Source organism: Microtus pennsylvanicus, chromosome 1 (assembly GCF_037038515.1).
Source record: "Microtus pennsylvanicus isolate mMicPen1 chromosome 1, mMicPen1.hap1, whole genome shotgun sequence".
In the NCBI taxonomy this organism is placed as follows: Eukaryota; Metazoa; Chordata; class Mammalia; order Rodentia; family Cricetidae; genus Microtus; species Microtus pennsylvanicus.
The window spans coordinates 108,698,943-108,721,663 of NC_134579.1; the positions used below are offsets into that span (position 1 = coordinate 108,698,943).

General features: G+C 50.4%; 1 protein-coding gene across 12 annotated transcripts in view; it reads left to right on the forward strand.

Annotated features, from left to right (window-relative positions):
* Window positions 1-22,721, forward strand: part of Rimbp2 (RIMS binding protein 2) — a 192,566-nt gene that overhangs the window by 159,563 nt on the left and 10,282 nt on the right. For 7 of the 12 annotated variants that reach the window (XM_075978031.1, XM_075978032.1, XM_075978037.1 and 4 more), the window contains 10 exons: window positions 3,979-4,130; window positions 5,392-5,847; window positions 7,123-7,269; window positions 8,745-8,903; window positions 11,218-11,928; window positions 13,328-13,445; window positions 17,079-17,263; window positions 17,811-17,979; window positions 19,587-19,690; window positions 21,072-21,143. In XM_075978031.1, the coding sequence (XP_075834146.1) occupies window positions 3,979-4,130; window positions 5,392-5,847; window positions 7,123-7,269; window positions 8,745-8,903; window positions 11,218-11,928; window positions 13,328-13,445; window positions 17,079-17,263; window positions 17,811-17,979; window positions 19,587-19,690; window positions 21,072-21,143 (2,273 nt within the window). The remainder of the gene's footprint in view (window positions 1-3,978; window positions 4,131-5,391; window positions 5,848-7,122; window positions 7,270-8,744; window positions 8,904-11,217; window positions 11,929-13,327; window positions 13,446-17,078; window positions 17,264-17,810; window positions 17,980-19,586; window positions 19,691-21,071; window positions 21,144-22,721) is intronic. The other 5 variants (XM_075978038.1, XM_075978042.1, XM_075978046.1 and 2 more) reach the window with 1 other exon arrangement.

Consider the following 22,721-nt stretch of genomic DNA (forward strand, 5'->3'; position numbering starts at 1 on the left):
AGATGCAGTGAAAGCCACGCAGACCAGTGGTTTTCTGTGAAGAAATGTTGAAAGTTTCAGGTTTAAGGTAGTTAATAGACACAGGGTTATTTAGCTTTTGTGTCTTCTCATTTGTCAGTTTGAGTTAGCTACATCTTTTTCTTTAAGTTTATAATGCAATTATGTTATCCCTCCCTTCTTTTCCTCCCTCCACACCATCCTATATATCTCTCCCTGCTCTTTTTTTCAAATTCATAGCCTCTATTTCCCATTAATTGCTATTACATGTTACATGTTATACATGCAGAGAGACACATATAGGCATATATGTATGCCTACACACACACATCCTAAATACAACCTGCTCAGTCTGTATGTTACTTGTATGGTACTGGATAACCAACCAGCGTGCCCTTCCCTGGAGAAAACTATTTCTCCCACTTGTGGCATTCCTTGGTTACCTGTCGCTCTTTGTGTAGGGTTGAGGCCTCATGGGCCAAGTGTGGTATTTCAAGGAATTTCCCTATCGCGCTAGCTGACCTGGAACTTTCAAAGATCCACCTGCCTCTGCTTCTCTAGTGCTGGGATTAAAGGTGTGCGCCACCATGCTCAGCTAAATTATCTTTTAACTGTCTTGAATCCCTGTTCGAAATTTATGCTGTCTCACTTTAGTGATGAGAATTGTACTGCGTTTGTTACTTCACTAATGGATTCAAAGCTGAAGTTTTTGGCTTGGTTGAGTTCTATTTTTCGTGGCTTTATATCACTTTGTCCTCCTTTTTGGGCTTTGCCTCACTCTTATGTTTTGGCTCATGCTTCTGAGGTAAAATTGAGATAACTAATTGAAAACCGTTGTTTTCTAATATAAATATTTAGACATGCAAACCCACAGCTCTCAGCATGTTCTTATTCGCTATTGTTAAGTATATTCTGATTTTCCAGGTAGAATCTTCATAACCCTGGTTATGAATAGACTGCTTAGTGTCCAAATATTCCATGGTCAAGAAAAGAAAACACACTACTATTACTGGTTTCCAATTTGCTTCAGGGTTGGGTACAGTTTCCTGTGTGAATCCAGAGGTGCTGAAGGCTGTATGGATATTGTCTGCTCTGGTGAATATTCCTGGTGTAGTTCCAGCAGCCCTGGGGAACCCTGACAACAGTCAAATGACTTAGCAGTGCTTCCTCAGGGCCCCGTGTTCTCACTGGGCTTTGCTCGTCTGACCCATCAGTTACAGACAATAATTGTTTCTTACTTTGGTTTTTGCTTTATGTATTTTGGGCTTTCTCTACCAGTTCCATATGTATTTGAAAGTGTGAGCTCTCCTCAATGAAATGTTCTCATAACCAATAATCCTCTCTGGCCCTGGTGGTCTTTAGGTCTGTTTTGTCTGATGTTCATGTGGTTGTTAGGTTTCATAAGCTAGAATCCACACATCCTATTTCCCAACATTTACTTCCAAATTCTCTGAGTCCTTATACTTTAAACCTGTCTTTTATAGGTAGCATGCAGTGGGATCTTTGAGTTGCCATAGTCTGATAGCCTCTGCTTTTTACCCGGAATGTGTGTTTTACATTTCATCATTGATAAGACTTAAGTCTCCATTTTTGCTCTCTGCACCCGTCCTGTCTGCTCTTTCTGTCGTTACTGACCTCTTCCTTCTTTCTTTTAACTATTTTTTTTTTAAAAAAAAAACATGCGTGCATGTTCTGATCAAATCCGCCTCAGCCACTTCACCCCCACCCACCACATTGCTTTCCAGGCACAGGTTGACTATTTTTTAATACTTTATTTTCTTTCTACAGTTGACTTTTTTGGGGGGGGAATAACACACAGTATTACGTTTTAGAGATGATTTTTATGTACATATACACAACATACTATAAATTGCCTTAAATGATAACGTAATTCCTTTTGTCCCTTTTGATTTAGCTTTTACAGACTCTGCTTTTGCAATGCTATAATGGCCTGTTCTATACAGTCTCTAGAATAGTTACCGTAGCTGCACCTTCAGTTTTGAATGGGTTTGTTATGTAGGCGGCAGATAGAGAGAAGCAGACATGTAGAAACGCATCACCAAACTGGACACTTAGGGCATCCAGCCGAAGTGACTGGAGTAGCCGGACTGAGGGAAGAACAAAGGTAAGTTTGTCAAACCAAGAACTGGCAGGCATCCAACCAACAGAAATCAACAGGGGAAACTGAGGCAGCTGGCTAGATTTCTGGGTTGAGTTTTCTCTGTGTTTGAGCCCCACCCCAGCTTCTCTCTCTCTCTCTCTCTCTCTCTCTCTCTCTCTCTCTCTCTCTCCCTCCCTGTTATGGAACCAGGTCAGCCTGATCCTCAGGGGAATTTTAGGGAGATCTTGAGCCAAGCATGCTTGGATCTGAGCTAGTGGAAGACAACCTCACTTCCAGAACCATTTTTTTTTTAAGCTAAAACAGCTCATGACGCTTCACAGCCCCGAATACATTTCTCTCCGTTCAGATAATGCTTTCTTGGGAAATTCTCTGTTTCCTAATGCAAATGCCACTTACAATGCACCTTGGTTTTCCTTTCTGCAGCCCTAGTTTCCACCCGCTGTCTCCTTTGAACCCCGACGAGTTTCCTTTAGAATTCCTCATGCTTTTGTTTATCTAAAGTAACTCACACTATTTGCCTTCATTGTTCAAATATATCCTCTTATGAAACTGAGTTCTGGATGATTTGTTTTGATGCCATTCCACCTTCGGTTGACCTGCCATTGTCTCTGTGGTGAGTCAGCTGTCAATCCTACTGTTACCGTCAGAGTGCCTCTCAAAGAAGGGCTTTGGAAGCTCATTCTGAATGCACCTTCCCTAGACAAAGGTCACTCATGAGCCACTGGGGAAAAATGGACTCTGATCCAGGCTGCGCTTCTGAGACCTTTGCTTCAGTAGAGTAACATAGACCTGTGCCACAGGTACATGCTATGGAGGGAAGGATCCGGCTTCTAACCCTAGGCAGCAGAGCAGATTTTCTGAGCCTCAGTTTCCTCATTTACAAAATGATGTTGGAGACACCATTTATAATATCAGTATGAAAGGATGTGCAGAAGTCCTAGGACTCTGGTGAGGGCCAAAAATACATAGCATACAAAGTACACAGGGCGGCTGGCGTGTGGACATTCCCTGGTGAGTGCTATCCTCCTCTGGGATGCCTTAGCCAGGTTTGTGACATATTTGGCCTTCTTCCTCTTGAGCTCATGAGTACATTCCTTCCTAAATGAAGCTATCCAGACTCTCAGTCAAGAAGAGGTGAGAAACTGTACCCCAAGTCTAGAGTAAAAAACGTTCTGTCCTTGGTGTCTGAGGGCAGATGGACTTTACCTTACAAACACTGAAATGGCTTGAAGACCTGGCCAGTACTTACCTGAATTAGTGGCTCTGGACATATTTTTTTTCTGAGATGCAGTGAGCATGGTTCACATGATGTCAGTCCATAAGGAAGCCACCAGTCTGGAGACTTGCAGTATCTGGGCTTTTTCTATGTGAGTTTTCCCAGTTCCATAGAATAGTCTGATGGGTGGTTTGAGGTCAAACATTGCTGTCTCTAGAGTTTGATGATGAGCATGAAGGCGGCGGGTGGCAACAGTCAGGAGGAGAAGGAGTAAGAGAGTAAGAGAAGGGAAGAGGGGTGTGTCAAAGGTATCTTTCCTCTGGAGCCATCCCAGGCCACGTGGCTTCCAAGCCCCTTGGCAGAGGAAGCTCCATTCAATTGGAGCACAAGGGCAGGCTTCTCAGAGGCACAGAGAGGTCCTCCCCTAGATGCAGATGAATAGATGCCAAGGCTGGGAAGCAGCACAGCTTCCATGGGCATCGAGCTGAGTGCTCGCCTTCACTACCTCCAATCTACTGTTTACATCCTTGGCTCTATGTTCCTTTCTCTTCTTCCTTGTCAACCATATGGATGGCTCCTCTTCCAGGTGTGACAGAGCCCAAGGACCATGCTCTGACAGCATCTGTCCCTTCTCTCCTTCCAGGCCCCCCAGCCCCACCCCAAGATGTCACCGTCCAAGCTGGGGCCACAGCTGCCATTGTTCAGGTCTCTTGGAAGCCCCCCGTGCTGACTCCCACTGGGCTGTCCAATGGAGCGAATGTCACAGGATATGGAGTGTATGCCAAAGGGCAGAGGGTGAGCATGGGATGCGAGGCTCTACTGTGCAGGGGTAGGCTTAGGGAGGGAGGAGGGGGCAGATTCTCAGGGGAGAATCTGAGGCTCTTCCAGCTCCAAGTCTCTGCCAGCCGGGCCTTCACTCTGGGGACTGTCTGCCACAGGTCAGAGAGTGAGGAAGTCCCATCCTGTTTTGGTTCCACCTGGGTCCAGTGTCCTCTCTGCCTCCCTCACCTCTGCCTTGCTCCACTCCACACTGAATTCAGCAGCATCAGGCTCCCAGGCTTGCCAGTTTTCACAGACTATGTGTTAGCAAGTTAAGACCCACCCAGGCAATCTTGCGTTTGCAGGGGAGCAGACCTGGACTCTGAGAAATAGCTGTGTCTCCGGTGTCCCCAAGTGGAGAACCCACCATCTTAGCTTGCCACCCCTTTCCTGGCACATGGAGCAGAAACTCAACCTGAGGAAGGCTCTGGAAAGCTGCTGTTTATCTGCCCACTGCCGTCTTAGAAAGGGCTTTTATTGCTGTGCAGAGACATCATGACCATGGCAGCTTTTATAAAGGAAAGCATTTAATTGGGCTTGCTTACATTCAGAGGTTTAGTCTATTATCCCACCTGGAGGCACATGGACAGGCATGGTGCTGGAGAGATAACTGAGAGTTCTACATCATACATCGGGACCAGTAGGAAACAGGAAGAGAGAGAGACATTGGCCCTGGCTTGAGCATCTAAAACCCCAAAACCTATGCTTAGTGACACACTTCCTCTAACAAGGCCACACCCACTAATAGTGCCACTCTCTGGTGACTAAGCATTCAGATATATGCACCTAGGGGGGCCATTCCTATTCAACCCGCCCCAACTGTTGCCACCCCGCTCTTCCTCCCAGTGGCAGATTGGGCTGCCTAACTTGGGTGTGAGGGCCCCAGCCATTTCTCCTATGATTCACCTCTCATAGGCTGTAGGCTTTACGGGTACAGGAAGCCCCCCCTGATCCCCTCCCTACAGCTGTGTCAGTAAGCAAGATCGCCTTCAGATCCCTGTGGAACCCTGCATCTGATCTAGAGATGGAAGAAGAAGGCCGTGCTTCATTGATCTCACAACCTACCTGGGTCCTGGGCTCCCAGAGACTCTTTGGTTTTGTTAGCTCTATGAATGACTTGAGCCAGATGTTGGGCTCAAGCTATTGGCTCTTTTCTGCCAGATGTCTAGCTTCAGGAGAGGCCACTGCTGGGTCAACACATGCTGACAGCCTGTGACATGGCTTTCTCTGTGTGCAGGTGGCTGAGGTCATCGCCCCCACAGCAGACGGCACAGCAGTGGAGCTGGTCCGGCTGCGGAGCCTGGAGGCCAAGGCCGTGAGTGTGCGCACCCTGTCTGCACAGGGGGAGTCCATGGATTCTGCCCTCGCAGCCATCCCCCCTGACCTCCTGGTGCCTCCAGCCCCCCACCCGAGGACTGCTCCCCCACCAAAGCCATTAGCAAGTGACCTGGATACCAAAGACCAACACCTGGGTCCCCACGTCAAAGTGGACGAGTCCTGGGAGCAGAGCCGGCCACCCGGCCCCGCACACGGCCACATGTTGGAACCACCTGACATGCACAGCGCTGGCCCAGGCAGAAGGTCACCCTCACCCAGCCGGATCCTCCCTCAGCCACAAGGAGCCCCTGTGTCCACCACCGTTGCCAAGGCCATGGCCCGTGAGGCTGCACAGAGGGTGGCTGAAACCAGCAGGGTAAGTTGGGTCTTCCTAGCAGGTTGGACCCTGTGCTCTTGGGTGTGGGGTGGTATGCCCTGTGCCCGGCAGGTAGAGACAGATCTACCAGAGAGCACTCTAGACCTCAGCTTAGGACTGTTGTCCTGAACTGGACAGGGCCTGTTCTTTCATTGCAACTTTCATATACATATACATTGCCTGAGTATATGTGTGTATATTGCTGGGGAGGGGCTATTGTGACTGTGGATATTGGGTGAGGTTTGGACAATGATAATGCACCTACTAAGTCACCTATAGGGTGCCCCTTCCCCACTACTGGGGGAGTAGGACCCAGGACTGAACTGGCCCAGGACCTTACCATTTCTCCCAGATATTTGGGGCAAGTTAGAGTTTCTCCACCAAGGAGGCAGCAGGACCTACTGGCAGGACCCTCTTGGTGTCGGGTTGTTCTGTGGGCCTTGCCAGGATGGTGACCCCTGGAAATGTCTGCCAAGGCTGGGGCACCCTCCTCTCAGGGCCCAGGTCAGGAGAGCAAGGATACATGGCCAAGGGTCAGCACTGGAGTTGCAGGGACCTGGGAGGATGTTTCTAACATAAGTTCAGTCCTGTGTATCCCCACGAGGGCACAGGGCTACCCTGACCCCAGGGCCCCAGAACCCTTTAGGAAACCAGAGGGTAAGCCTGTCTGTGAAATCTGATTTGTAAACAGCTGCTTCTGATACTTATGAACTTGTGAGCTTGGGACCTCTGCGCTGAGGCTTAGTGAGGCTGGAGCTGTGTTGGGATCACTGGATGGTACTTATGGCTGAGGAACAGAGGATCCCAGGGCAGCCTCAGAGCAGATCCAGAAGAGTCCAGTAGCTGTTAGGATGGGTCAGAGATCCTTCCTGGGCTCCTGCTTCAATGGCATGATCACTGTCTAAATAAGCCAGGTGAGGTGAGCGATGGAGGAAGAAGTTTCCCACTGAGTGAAGCTCAGAGTGATCCAGGTCTCATGAAGAGGAGGAAAGGTGAAGGGAATAGCTGGTCCCAGGAACCTGGACCTCATGGGAGCCATCCTCCGGTAGCAGCCTGAAGCCACATGCTTAAGGGGTCACAGTCCAGCATATTTTATGCGTCTACCCTGAGGGAGTCCTCAGGGCTCAGTGTGTGTGAGGCCTCTCCAGGGTACCTCTGGGAATCTCCTTGCCCTTCTCAGGACTTGGGCCGAGGATAACAGCCGTGTGTGCTCCTGGGTCCCCATCCAGCCTTTCCCCATATGCCTGCTCATCTTTGTCCCTTTCTCTTTCCAAGTTAGAGAAAAGGAGCCTCTTTCTAGAGCGAAGCAGTGCTGGGCAATATGCCAACTCAGACGAGGAGGATGGCTATGCCTCCCCCGAGGTCAAGAGGAGGGGTACATCTGTGGATGACTTCCTGACAGGGTCAGAGCTGGGCAAGCAGGTGAGAGTGTGTACCCCTGCATCAGCCCTTGGCTGGCAAGGCCTTTAGCTGGATGCATAGGCGCTTAAAGTTATGAAGACATTGCCCTAACCTGTCTTGGGCGTGTGCCCGTGTGTTCATATATGCATGTGTGTGTCCAGGCATAAGTGTCCAGGTATGCACATGCATTTGCAGTGTATGTGCTTGTGCTTATTGGATATATTCATGTGTGTAGAAGTGTATATGCCTGTGTATGAGTGTGTATGGTGTGTGTGTGTGTGTTCCTGTTTGTGTATGCTCCTGTGTGTATGTGTGCCTCTGTGTGTACCTTTGTACACGAATATGTATGTATGTATGTGTATGTGTGTTTATGTGTGGACATGTGAAAATGTGTTCCTGTGTGTCTATGTGGGTGTGCATGTATGTGTGTTCATGTATATCTGTGTAGGCTTGTGTGTGTGCGCATAGCTACTTGTCTGGTATGTATACGCATGAGTATGTTTATTCATGTGCTCATATATAGTATCTATGTACATGTGTCATATGTACATGTGACTGAATTCCCATGTATCATTGTATACATGTTTATGTGCACAGAAATGTATGTGCATGTGTGTGGACATATACATGCATGTCATCATGTGTTCCTACGCATCTATGTGTCTCTGTATGAGTACATGTATGTGTATTGGGATGAGTGTGCATGTGAGCATGTTTTTATGTGCGTTCTCATATGTGGACCTATACATGCACATGTGTCTGTGCATGTGCATACACATGTACATCTGTTTACTTTCCAATGGTTCTTTTAAAAGCCTCAGCGTCACCCCGGGTGACCACCTGCCCTGTCATGTCCTCTTGTGTGACACTGTGTAGTCATGTACACATGGGTGCCCTGGCCCTCAGCCATCTGAACTGGCAACGTTGGGCTTAAGCCTCTGTTCAGCTGGTGAAGTACAGAAGTGACAGGTTGGAAGTTGAGCATCATAGGATGTGACTTACCAATACCGCTTGCTCTGTCTCCTGCAGAGTCCAGGATCCTCATGCCTGTCAGAGTGGGGTGACCCCGTGCTGTCCTCTCTCTGTTGCTTAGACAAACTCGTGTCAGGTTTTGTTTCCTTCACCAAGATGAGCTGGGCATGCACTGTTTCCCGCATTCCTTGTTCCATGGGCTCTACACGTTGGTAAATATGGGCCCAGGACTCAGGGAGGATAGCCTGGGAGCCTGTGGCATGCACAAGATGTCCCGTCAGGAGCCGGAGACATACACAGTGGTTAAGGATAGTTCCTTCAGAAGACCCAGGTTGGAGTCCCACCACCTACATGGTGGCTCACAACTGTTTGTAACTCTAGTTTCAGGGGAGCCAATGGCTTCTTCTGACCTCCACAGGCACTGGGCACACATGTAGTGTACAGACATACATGCAAAACATCCAATACACATAAAAATAAATAAAAAGAGGAAAAGTTCTGTCTGTGTGCCTTTTTGACCACAGCCCCACTGTTGCCATGGAGATGATTACCACACAGAGAGCAGCCGGGGGTCAGACCTGTCGGACATCATGGAAGAGGATGAGGAGGAGCTGTACTCAGAGATGCAGTTGGAGGATGGGGGCCGGCGCCGGCCCAGTGGCACCTCTCACAATGCCCTCAAGGTGAGCACTGGGCTCATGACAGGGTACCCCAAATCTAGGGGATGCTCCCTTCTGCCCTTTTGCTGGGATTGTTTTATGGTTGCATTCAGGAGTTACCTGCTGCTCCTGTCTGTCTTGCCAAGAGGGTCTGGGTACTGGAATTTGGGGGATCCATTTGGAACCCCTGGACACAGCCAACACTGTAGTGGGAAGAGAACAGAACCAGCCCAAGCCTTACATGTTCACACAGTAGGTGCAGCTTCCGGGTTAGCACTGAACTGGCAGTGTGGGACTGGGCCCCACACTTCTATGAATGAGGAAGACTCCACGTGGGCTAGAGCCATGCCACTGAGGCCACAGGAGGCCTAGGACAGCACACTCCTGGGTCCATCACCCAAACCCCATACCAGGAAAGAGTCCACACCATCTGCCCCTGGAGATCTGAGATGGAAGGGTGGCTACTTCATCAAAATGGGGGTGGGGGTGATGAAGCCTGCAGGGCTTATTTCTGCAGATCATCCTGCGCTATGATGGACGGACAGAAGACCACATTCATTACTGCTGTCTACTCAGGGCCTCTATAGGGACCATATGAAGGTTTTACCCATGAAGGTCCTTGCAGGGACTTTGGGGACCTCCATGAGGTCCTGCATGGTATGACTCACACTGTTCCCTGTGCCCCTCACGCAGTGGGTCCCACACATGCCTCTTCTGAAGACTTCTGACCTGAGCCTCCTACCTGTCTTGGGTTATGTTCCAGAGCAAGAGCCACCTTGAAAGTGCTCATGGGTGGGTCAGGGAAAGGCATACACCTGTGTTTTGCACCTTCCAGACACTTCTCTGGACAGGGGAAGATATTAGAAGCTGCCTCCCAAGCACTGCTTAGCAAAGGAAGGGCCACCAAGGGTGCTGTGAAGCAGGAGGTGTGACCCCACCCATCCCTCACCCTCTTATAAACAGCCCAGCAGTATCCTAGGGGAAGTAGGGTCAGGGTAGCCACAGGGGTGTGCCACTCACCCACAGGGCTTCTTATGGGTGTGGGTTTCAAATTTTTCCTAATAACTGCCAGTAGCAGTTGGGAGTGGTGGCCACACTAGCCCCACAGTCTCACATGGTAGTGACAGGCTAAGCCAAGCCAGGTTTCCTGGAGGGACCAGCGCCCACGGCCCTTCATCTCCAACTGGCTCGGCTCACCTGCCTACCCCACGGTACCCTCTTTTTCAGCAATCATCCTTCACCTTCATAGTGCTCAGCACACCTGCGCCAAACATCCTTCAATGTGGTGCTATAAAAGAGAAAGATACATGAGTTAGCAGATTCTGTGCCCATCCACTCGTGGGCAGTGGCACAAGCGTACAGGAGACTGCATTAGGAAACAACCCCCCCACCACAGTCAGAGGTGTCCACAGACCAGTGGGGGCAGCTGGCCATCATGGGTACTCATTATAAGATATAACCCCAGATCTCAGCAAAGGATAAAAGCAGCTTTCCCAGAGTCAGCCAGATCTCCCCAAAGGGGACTATGGAGCAGTAGTTGGCACCAAAATATGCCCTTTGGAAATAGATAGGGGCCGAGGGCTGCAGCTGGTAGGGAACGGTGCCCAAGGAAATAAATGTAGGCTAAGGCTGGAATGCAGGAGGGTTTGCATAGCAACCTCAAGACTAGCTAGCTCAGTGCCAGCTGCTGAGCCCAGATGGGCCAGACATGGTAAATCCATCTCAGGTGCAGAGGCAGAGGACCTTGGTCCTTTGAGGCACCAAGTAGGCACTGGGTCTGCTAAGGCGACATTCACTAAACTACAGGTGCGCTTCAGCTAAGGGAAAGGAGGGTGGCAATCAGCTGGGGCGCTAAGTGCTGGGAAGGCAACAGTCCGCAGGACCGGACAGGGATACGGTGGGGCCACCTCCAGCCACACTGGGCATTCAATGGCAGCTGCCCCTGGGCTGCAGGGAGTCAGCCCCAGTGGCAGACAAATTCCCCTCACTACTCTGGAGAACCCCTCAGCATAGGAACAGGCAAGGGCCTGGGAGCATTGTTTCCTCCCATCTGGGCCACCTTTTTCTCCCTCTGGCTCACCCGCATGGCGTCTGCTCCTGACGTCCCACTGTCTCCTCTGTGTGCTGTCCCTTACCTTCTGCTCTGCACCCACCACGTGACCCATTGCTCCATCCCAGAGCCCCAGCAGGCATGCTGCAGGTCCCCCATGAGCAGAGGCTGCCTCACGCTGCGCCCCCCTGCCTCCCTGCCAAGACTAATTCTGTGTGTGTTTTCTCTCCTTCCTCCACCGCCTCATATCTGGTCATACACCGCTCTCTCACACATGCTGTCCCCAAGGAATGCCATAAGGCTAGGAGTTTGGAAGGCGCTTTCCTGGAGCAGCCCGAGTTCCCCCAACAGCCCCACCGCAGTAAGAGACTGTTCAGTATCCCCGAGGTAGCTGAGGAGGACACGGAGCATGGCGAGCCGCTGCTCAGACAGGGCATGGGGTCCTCCAGAGCCAGGGCCTTGTTGGCTATGGAGCGTGGGCCGGCGCGGTCCTGTTGGGGACATCCAGTCCTACAGGGTTCCTGGCTCCCTGCAGAGCACAGGGGCCCGGGCATCCATATGGAGGATCTCTTTCTGGAAGACAGAGGCTGTCGGTTCAGCCGCTCGGCCACCAGGAGCCCGGACAGTGGTTTGGACTGTGGCAGTGAGGAGGAAGAATCTCGGTTTAGTTTCAGGAGCACCTCGGCCAAGTGCAGTCCAGGCCCTGGTCACTGTCCATGTAGGAGAAGCCCAAGGCCCCTGCTGGCCCGGAGGCGGACGCTGACCCGACAGAGCAGCATCGAAGAGGACTTTGGGGAGCAGGTGGACCCCAGTGACGTCATCAGGAGCGATGACGCCCAACTCAGCCCGGAGAGGCCCGTGCCCAGGAGGGATGGCTGGGACGAGGCCAGCGACCACGAAGATTTTCGGGGTGTCTGGAGGAAAAGCCCAGCCATGCCCGACAGTAGGGCAGCTGAGCGTCTGGCACAGCCTCCTCCCCGAGTGGCAGACGGCCCTTTGGTGTGTCAAGTAAACCATCCTCCCCGCGCGCTTGCCAAACCAATCCGTGCTCTCATCCTTTTGTTGGTTTTGCCTTTGGTTCGGGTTTTGGAGTGCATCCGGGGACTCTCTGGGCCGCTCTCTTTGGTTCTCCTTGCATTTTTGATTTCTTCAGTCCCATTGCTTCCCAGCTGCTTGACCATCCCGAAGGTTTTCTTGCTTTGGAGTAACAATCTCCCCCCACAGAATCAGCGATGGTTACGGCTGCTTTACTTAAAGGACAACTGAATCTAAGTTTTAATTAAGGGTTAGCTGAACTGCTGAGTATCTGGAACTCGAGAAACACACAACCCCCATCCCCCTAAAATGATCCTTAGGGGCCCACGGAGGATGGTTGGTATGATCAAAGGCTTTTTGCCCTTGTTGTTTTAGCTTTTTAAGTTTTCCTTTTTCCTTTTGGCTTTCATCTATAACTGTTTAAAAACACAGAGACTAACCAGGGAAGAAACTCAGTTTTGCAAATTGTTCCCAAAGTCTTCCTCACCCCCACCCAATCTCTGTTCCCTCTGTGTCTACCACACAGCGGCGGGGGGGAGGGGTCATCCGAGGCTTCATACATTTCTGTAATTGTATCCTCTCTACAACATCTGCACCCCTGCTGTGATCAGCTGCCATTGGGCACACAGGTGGGCCATCAACACCGCAGCAAGCCACCTTCTGAGTTTTGCACTCTTTGATGTGTGCACGCCAGGCCCTGCCTGCACCCCATGGCACCTGTCCCATTGGCTCCTGAGTCCTGGGAATGGCTACCAACAGGCTGATTCTTACCAACTTGCTTCCCTTCAGTCAGTTCTGCCCCTTAGTCCAGATGAGAAGTCAACATCTCTAGACAGAAGGCCTGCTGGAGCCCAGGTTAACCACAGGGCACCATCAAAGCCGATAGTTACAGGCACTACTCTCTGAGGGTCCAGAACCCTCCAAACCCCTTCTATCCGTGAGGGATTTTGGGAACTACAGCAGTGTATCTCTGGTACTGTGACACTTGAGGGTGGGACAATCAAACCAGGAGAAGACTTAACTGACATGGAGCCTGAGCTGTAAACCACAGTCAATTTGCTTCAGTGGATTTGGCTTCAGGAGCAATAGCATCAGCCAAAAGCTTCCTCCTATGACTCCTTTTGACTCCCAGCCGTACCAGCCCCACTGTGGCGAGTCCAGAGTCCAGAAAGGACCCTGATGTAGAAAGCAGGCTCCTGGGTCTGGCTGGCTCCTCCCCCAGGTCACTCAGCTAACCTTTCAGTTAAAAGCTACGTTTAGTTGCCTTTAGTGCTTCTGCTTCTGATCCGGATTGATTTGGCTTTAACTCCTCTTTTCCTTCCAAGGCTGGCCAGATCTAACCACGGTGTTCTCTTGGGTCTAGATTTTAGGAAACCCCGCTTTGATGGGCCGAGGAGACCGGATGGATCACGTGAGCCGAAGGTATTCTCACAGTGGCGGAGGTCCTCAGAGGCACCGGCCGGCGATGGCTCCATCCATTGGTTAGTGGCCTGATCCCTATCATACACTCTCTGTACACCACCTACTTAAGAACAGTTCATGGGTCACACATTAGGGCTTTTGTACTGGGTCAAGTGCCTGAGAAAAACAATGAAGAGGAAAAAGGACAAGGGGACTCATAGTGTCAGGGTTCAGTCCACTGTGGCAGGGAGGATGTAGGAGGAGGTTGGGAGGGGAGACACAGAGAGAGTGGGGAGAGGAGGAAGAGAGAGAACAAAATACTCTATCTACTGGCTTGATCCTTTCCTCTCTTATGTCATCAACCCCAGTCCCTGGGATGGTGCCTTCCACATTCCCACATGGAGGACACAGTTCCTCCTGCTAAATCCTTTCTGGACCCACTCTCAGAGACATAGTCAGAGATGTGCTTTAGGAATTTCCTGGAAGAGAGAGGGAGAGAGAGAGAGAGAGAGAGAGAGAGAGAGAGAGAGAGAGAGAGGTTGAGTTGACTATATACCCCAAATATCCAGATAAGCTCCTGGTGAGTGGAGTCATTTGAGGTCATAGGTCATATTGGTGCAAGTCTTGGCAACACTTGGAAGCTGGAAGTGTCCCTAAGACATGTGCTCCCTTTCTTACCCACCACTGGCCCCGCCCCCTCGCCATCCACCTCAGTCCTATTCTCTCCACCCACTCATGACACCTGGGCTTCCTTTTCTTATAAACCATTTGGGATTCAGTCAGTGGGACTCAAAGCTGTCCTTTGGCTGTTGGTTGTCACCAACTCATGCTAAGGGTGTCTGCAGATGGGGCGATAGTGCTGCCATTGGCATAGAACCATGGGGACAGTAATTCTAAGAAGTGGTGTTCGTGAGGTCACAGGGATCACGAGGATCCAAATAAACCAGGCTTCTGTGAACACACACACGCACGCATATACGCACACATGTGCATGCACACCATAGGAAAGACACTAAGCAGGAATGGTGGGGACAATACCAGGTTCGCCATTTCAGAGTGGAAGAAAATCTGCTCAGGTGACCCAAATTGGAAAGGATTCAAATTACAGTGAGCAGGAAATGTTGGAACATGATTCTTTCCCCACCCCAAGAGGAAGCCAAACAGCAGTAGGAATCCCTTCTGGGCTTGTTCCTTCTGCAGAGAAGCATTTGCTTCTGCAGCTCTGCTTTCATCACCAGGCACCTGCTTTACCCTTAAGGATGCCATGGGATGCTGGACGTCCTCAGCTCATGGAGTGCGACCCACCAAACCCCACCCAACCACCGCCACCAAAATCTGTCTTTACTAATCCGAAAGATAGCAAGAGGTGTATGGCCAGACTCAAAAAGCATGGACTCCAAGATAAGCTGATCAGTGCAGGGCTCTGCTCTCCCAATCCTAGCCCGGCCAAATGTCCCTGACAAAGTGAGCAGAAAAGGGTTTGGGCTGCCCTGTTCAGTGGGACTTCGGTCCTGAGGCTTGAGAGCCAGGGCCGACCCACTCAGGGTTCAGCTCCTGCTCTGCCAGCCAAGTTGCCTGCTCAGTCTCAGTGTTATTGTTGGGCAAAGAAAGGGTGAAGTGCTGCTGGAGATGTCACACGACCAAATAAACAGGCTTCTATGAATCCCACCACCACCCCACCACTCCATGCAGAGATGTCATAGGCAGGAATGGACATTTCTATGGGCACTGAGATTTATGTTATTTAAGGAATTAGAGTAGAATTCCTACTTCAGTCTCCCAGGCCAGGAACTTATTGCTATGACCACAGAAAGTCAGGGACAAAAAAAAAAGGTAGGGACATCCCATGCCCAGATAGATATTCAGACATCCTTGTCACTGAGAGCTGGGGACAGCCTGCCTGCACTGTCCTGTCAGATACCCTTGTCAGTAAGAGCCAGAGACAGCCTTTTCTGTCTTGGTTGGGACCCTTGTCATCGGATCTTATGCAAGGTTTGTCTGGATTCTTAAGGTGAAGAACTCGAGAGGCTGCAGGCATGTGACTGGCCCCAAAGAGAGTAATGCCGTGTAACAAAGATCACACCCTTCATCCTAATACTTGAAAGAGAATGAGCCCATGGCAGCTCCCTTATCTCTTCTTCGTTCTTGTAGTCACCCAAGACCCTGTGTAAAAAAACATAACTTAAACCCAGCACTTTTCACGGTGTGGAAAGACAAACCCAAGTGCCTGTGAACAGCTCGGAAGGAAACATCCATAACATCCATGTGATAGGCCTGTCACTCACCAAGGACACATGCAGGTGGGCCCAGCAGTCAGTGAGTAATAACCAGGGCTCAGGGGTCAGAGAACATGTTTCTCTGCTCCTCAATTCTCTTTGCATGTTAAAGCAGTAGCCATTAGGGTCTGGAGAGATGGCTCAGTGGTGAAGAGCAGTTGCTGCTCTTGCAGAAGACCTGGGTTCATTTCCCAGCACCTAATAGCAACTCACAACCAGCTGTGACTCCAGTTCCAGGGGATCTGGCGCCATCTTCTGGTCGCTATACATACATAGTTCACATATAAAATAAAAGGTAAAATTTAAGGAAAAACATCAGTAATTAGCATTTTGGGAACCCGCCATATTCCAAAAGCATCAGTTTTTCTTTCCTAGAGGTAGTGAAGTCTTCATATCATATTTTCCTGGGTACACTTTAATAGACAGTGGAGCCACGAATAAGAAAAATACGGTGGCTATTAATATTCCGATTTCTAACAATAATATTAACTTTTATTTCTTGTCACAACCCCCTAAACTGTAGGACAGCCAAGCATCAACACTGATTTGGAAGTGCCCTGGAGCCAATTAAAGCAGCCAAGATAGGTGGAGGAGGGGCATGGCTAGAGAGGTAGCTCCATAGTTAAGAACATGTATTGCTCTTCTAGCGAATGTTTGACTTCAGAAACTGCATCAGAAGACTCATGACTGCTTGTAACTTCAGCTCCTGGAGGATCTGACTCTTCCAGCCTCTGTGGCCCCCTGCAGCCATATGCGCATACCTACACATAATTAAAAACAAATCCTTTTAAAAAAGTGTCATAGTGGGAAGGGCAAAGGTTCTAGTTGCCATCTTTTTAAGGGGTAAGATTATGGTGCAGTTTAGTGTCAGCATGAGAGGAGTCCACAATGGGCACCTCGTGGGTATAGCCAGACAACCGTACAGCTCATGATGTCAAGTGACCCTCACACACTCACACACACACACACACACACACATACACACACACACATTAGGATCCTAAACAAATCGCAATTAGATACTCAAAAGACATGGATTCCCTTTGGTGGAGGGTGTAACATCCAGATCTGGGAGAATGGCGCTGTCCGCCATGTTGAACCCTGAGATGTGAGTGGCAAATAAACTTAGACTTGGCCTTGTGCTCTGCTGAGGACCCAGGAAACATCTCACGAGGGTCACACCTGCACTCTGAGGGGACCAAACACCTATTCTGTCAGAGCCACTGACCCAAGGCTTTTCGCTCCGATGACTTTCTCTCACTTTATGGCTTAGTTTGGAGTGAGGTTCTGTTCTGAAGCAATCCCCAGTCTACCTTTGGGGGATTTCTGGCCCATGGTGAGCCCAAACAGACAGAGAGGAGCACCCAGGGCTGCCCTTTCCACAGATGCACCCCTGGTGTCACACCGTCCCTCTGCTCTGTCCCCTGCACGCTCTAGATGAATACACCCGACGAGACCGCCTTTCTCCAGACTTCTATGATGAGTCAGAAACTGACCCTGGTGCTGAGGAGCTCCCGGCCCGCATCTTCGTGGCACTGTTTGACTATGACCCACTGACCATGTCCCCCAACCCTGATGCCGCTGAGGAGGAGCTTCCCTTCAAAGAAGGACAGATCATCAAGGTAGTGATGGCTGCGGTATGGTGGGATAGGGGGCCGAGACTGGCAGCGAGGCTGGAGTGGTGCTTGTGCAAGCATGGGAGATCGTAGCCTTTAGACTTCAAGGGCTGATGGAGACGACTCAGGGCTGTGAAAGCCTGGAACGTAGGCTAGGCATTGCCGCTGCTCCACCTAGGAAGAGGGTCACTGCTTTCACCTATCTGCCTGATGGGATTGTGCACGTCCCTATGCACGCAAACCTGCCTGCCTAAGTGTGTTCTGTGTACTTCGTGTACAATCAGAGCCTATGCTTACAGATCCTGAATTTGAAAAGCAGAGGTTTCTGTGTCCTACACCCCAAACTTCAGGCAGGCACACCAACAAAGGGGAGGGACGAGAAGATGAGGAGCCATGGTCACTGGGCCAGCGGGCCTATGACTGATGCAGGTCAAGGGTGGGCTTTGAAATGTGTGTTCTAAGCAGTTTGGGCTTGAGGTGCCTCTGCTGTTGGTGGGGCAAGGTATGGCTGAGCCAGTCTATCAAAATGCTCTGCTGTCCCCAACGGCTCCAGGTATATGGAGACAAAGACGCAGACGGCTTTTACCGTGGGGAGACCTGCGCCCGGCTCGGCCTCATTCCCTGTAACATGGTCTCCGAGATCCATGCGGATGATGAGGAGATGATGGACCAGCTGCTGAGACAAGGCTTCCTCCCTCTGAACACACCTGTGGAGAAAATAGGTGGGCACAATCCCTTAGGCTCGGCTGTACTTACATTTAGAGTAGCCCATAGTGGGGTGTATGGGGGGAGCCTCAACCCCCAGAAGCACGGGCCGCACAGTACCTCTGAGTGTCTGATATGGGGGGGGTTGCTACTCCCTCCCTTCTTGTTGGGTAGAACTCACTCTGCAAGCCAGTACTGCAATCCACCTGCATGCTTTAGGAGCATTTACTACATCCTAGTATTTGTTCTAGTATTTGTGCACACACAATGCACACACACACACACGTGCACACACACACACGCAAGTGTCTTGATGGGTGAAGTGCAGCTAAAAGGCTTTGTTTCCTGTTCTAGGTTTTTTTTTTCTGTTGTAATAAAACATTACGAGCAAAGATGACCTGGGGAGGAAAGGGTTTATTTCACCTTACGGTCCACAGCGCAGCGCTGAGGAAAGGTAGAGCGGGATCTGAGGCACAGACCAGAGCGGACTACTACTTTACAGGCTTGCTCAGCCTGCTGCCTTTACAACCTAGCACCCAGGGGGGTCACCGCCCACAGAGGGCTGTCCCCACCCGTATATTAATCAATAAAAACAGATCCCCCCCCAGACTTGCTCACAGGCCAATTTGGTGGAGGCAAATCCTCAGTTGAGGCTCCCTCTCCCCAGTGTACAGATACACTAATAAAAGGCCATAGGGCTCTCTGGAGAAGGATGGGAGGAAGATTGACGGTAAAACCTGTCGGTGCCGTAACGTGGCTCTTCCTCGTGGGGTCTGCCTCCCCTTTATTCAGGGGGCTTGGGATCTGTAATTAGCTCGAGTCTGGAAACTCGCTGATGGGCTGTGATTCTGTTAGTATGATCCAATACAGCCTTTCTTTCATTTGTTTTAGAGTTTCTCTGCTTATACGATCACACAGTAACTGGGTAGGCGTATCTGCTTTGTTCCAAGGAACACCATGATTAATGAGCCTGTCCCCAAAGTCAGGCCAGTGTAGGCGTTGTTTGGCCGGAGCTGTCTATCATGATAACTATGCTCACCTTGCCTTTGGTGAGACAATGTTGCCACCTGGCCACGCTACTCTGAGTGGTGACTCAAAGACAGCACCCCCAGCATAGGTGATGACTCACCAAAACTGTACCTATCACCAAAACTGTACCGAGTTCCTGCACACCCAGCAGCTGGTTTCACCAAGAGCTGTGTTCCCTAGCATTTAGTCACAGCTTTAGAAGCTTGGGGTGGGGCCTTGCGAGCCTTGTAAGCTTCTGAGTGTGCTGAGCCATCTCAGTTTCCTTAGCTTTATGAGTCTCAAGAGCCTCCATCTTCCCTGCGGGAGTAAAGGTTTCAATTCAAGGGGTAACTGTGGCTTTTTTCCAAAGCAATGGTCAGAGCCTCATGGTGCCTACTAGGCCTTCCCAAGTCGTAGCCACCTGGTTGCACTCACTTTGGGAGGAGGTCCCCTACCTCATGGAGCCCCCATGGCATGGTAGTCCCAAGGGGGAATGTCACTGTGAAGGTAAACACTGGAGGCTGAGACCATTTTCCGAAGCCAGGGGTGTCAGCAGCTACACACACCCTTTGAGCACTGAGTGGCCTCTTCACAACTAGATCTTCTGGTTTTGCAGAGAGAAGCAGAAGAAGTGGCCGGGGTCACTCTGTGCCCACACGAAGAATGGTGGCTCTCTACGACTATGACCCGAGGGAAAGCTCCCCCAATGTGGATGTTGAGGTACCAGCCCAGAGGTCTTTCACACTGACCTGGACCTGCTCCCAGTGCCTTTCTGGCTAAGCCTCTCATGGGTGCCACACTTGGTCCATGTGCCTTTAGGCCGCGCTCTTCCCTGAGCATTGTAGAGAGGGAGACCCGGTGGCAAGCCGCGTCAGAGATGGCAGTCGCATTCTCTGGCTCACAGACAGCTGCAGAAAACACAGCTCCACGTTTTCAGTTACCTGTGGCCAGCCGAGGTCCAAGGATGCCAGTGGAAACTCCAGAAATCAACGATGAGCGAGCAAATGTCCATCCTTAGCCACACCCACAAACTGTCCCACCGCATTCCACCCAGCTGGGAATCACCCTGATCCAGCATAGTGCACGAGTCTGCTGCTGAGAATGCAGATGTGCTAGCCTTATCTAGGGTACTCTTTCGCCATTGTGTTCTAAGTTCCTACCCATCTATTAGGGTGTCTAGTTTACAAACTGTGTCATGAAGATGTTTGCCAAAAATATACGTATAGTATGTCACAAGTGTTTGATGTCATGAGGGCAGTTACAGTGGCAAATCCTTGTCCCTGTGGTCCAAGTCTCCCTGCATAACTATAGAAGAGCAACCTATGACCCACACTTACGGCAATATGGAGTCCCTTTCAGCAGAGAAACCGACGTCACTGTGGCTGATGATCCCTCGTGTGCATATGAAAGATGAGAGGGAGGGCGGGTGTTCTGGGTGCCTGGGACTGCCGGGTACCCCATAGCATAAAAGCAGAACATGATCAGAAATAAGAAAAAAAAAAGTTGCCCACCCCTAAACCAGATTGAGCTGAATTCCTGCCCATAGCTTTGCTTATCAGCTGCTGGCTGGGAAACCTATTCACTTCCCTCTTATTAGAGACACAGTCATGTTTGCAGTCATCCCCAGGTAGCTTTCTGTTTCTCCCTTCTTCCGGGCTCTATGACCATAGTCCAAAGGGTCTAAGGACAGTTTGACTCCTGGATACGTTCTCTGCTCTCCCCAGACTGGGACCTGACATTTAACAGATGGGTGTTGAACTGATGGTGGGGCTGGGCGATTTTCTTGGTGCTGAGAGGTTTGCCAATAGTCCTCATTCTCCAGTCTTCCAGGTGTGTAGTTACCACGTGACTAGAGTTCCTGTGCGTTACCAGGAGGTGGCAATGACCTTTAATCTACACGTTTCTCTTAGGTTTACTTAGAACAGATGCCCCCACCCCAGCTTTGAGCAGATAACCTCCCTCCCTGTCCCCTCAGCTTTGCACCCTACATCCTATCTTAGGTGAAAGACAGATTAATTCCCAAAGAATAGGAAGAATCCAGGGCCTTGTAGGATGCTCCTGTGTCACAACATTCTCTTAGCTCTGTCTTCTATCTTTGCAGGCGGAACTTCCGTTTTGCACAGGAGACATTATTACTGTTTTTGGTGAAATCGATGAAGATGGGTTTTATTATGTAAGTTTTTGGAACATCGAGAAATGCTGTTCATTTTATCCCAAGCCCTGGTTTGTGCTCTCTTAAAGTAGCACATAAGCTGTGATCTGTTTATATCACGTTCTGAAGCATTTGCCTGGTTTGCTGCCTCTCTGAGCTGAGTTTTCTTTTGTATATAATATAGAAATCTGGGGGCCAAAGTGACACATGGCTACGAGCCTGGGACATGGGGGGGGGGCTGAGACAGGAGGATTGTAAGTTCAAGGCAAGCCTGGGCTATATAGCTAGATCCTGTCTCAAAAACAGAAAAGGAGAGGAAGGAACAATGAGAGAAAGGAGGAAGGACAGCGAGGGAGGGCAGGCGAGAGGAATGAAGGGGAAAAAGAAGAGGAGGAGCAAGGAAGGGAGGGAGGAATGAAGAAAGAAAAGAGGGGGAGGGAGGGAGGGAGGGAGGGAAGGAGGGAAGGAAGCTAGCACTGTGGTCTCTTGCTAGTCTCTACTAATTATAGTATTTTCTGTGTCTACAAACCATAGACAAAGCAAACACAAAATTGCCACCATCCAAACATTTACAAAACAATTTGATTTTCTAGGTTATTTATGGCCTGGGTGGTGGAGTTTCTCTCATGGAGAATGGGATGTAAAAAACAAAACAAACAGGTGGACCAGCCCTAGCTTTCCCCACCTCCCCTCACCCACAGCCAAACCCTCAGGTGGACCAGCCCTGGCTTTCCCCACCTCCTCTTACCCACAGCCAAACCCTCAGGTGGACCAGCCCTGGCTTTACCCACAACCCGAAACCAGAGAGTTGCTCTTCCTGCTCATTCCTGTGTCAGCCACGGTGCCTCCCTCTTCTTCTACGGCTAATGAGTAAAGGAGGCCACACACAGGGTGGGCTTGACTTCCTGCGTCTGTGTCTAGCTGTTCTCTGCATGTCCCTCACCCCTGTGACCACTCTCTGTGGTTGCCCCCCATGGCCACCTCCTCTTGGGAGTCCTGCTTCTCCATACAGTGGTGGATGCTCCCAGAGATCCCCACCTCCACAGCCTCAGGCACACAGGGTTTTAGAGGTTCGATCCTCTAAGCTGCCGAGATTTCACAGCAGGTTTTAGTGGGGTAGCCACACTGCCATGCAGATTTTTGGTGAGTTTTCAACACCCCATGTGGGTTTTGGTGAGATAGCCACACCTCCTTTCACAGAGTAACAATGTCTTTCTGTAGGCCACAGTCTACTGGTTAGCTTTTCATTTGGAGCAGTGTTGGGCTATGAATTTGTATGAGGTCACAGTGCGTTGTCTTCATGAATAGTGTGTTGAAGGCGGCTCACCGCAGTGAGCTACCCTTCCTTCTTCAGTTCTGTGCCTGTTTCTCACGTGCTGACTTGTGGCTATGTTTCGTTTTCTCCTGAGTTAGAACCTTATAAAGATCTTTCCTAAAGTGACCTGTCCTGTGCCGGAAGAGCTTGCTCAGAGCTTAACAGAACTTGCTTCTCTTGCAGAAGACCTAATTTTGGTTCAGCCCCCCCCCCCCCATGCCTGGTGGCTCGCAACTGCCTATAACTCCAGTTCCCTCTTCTACCTCTCCTCCATATGCACACGC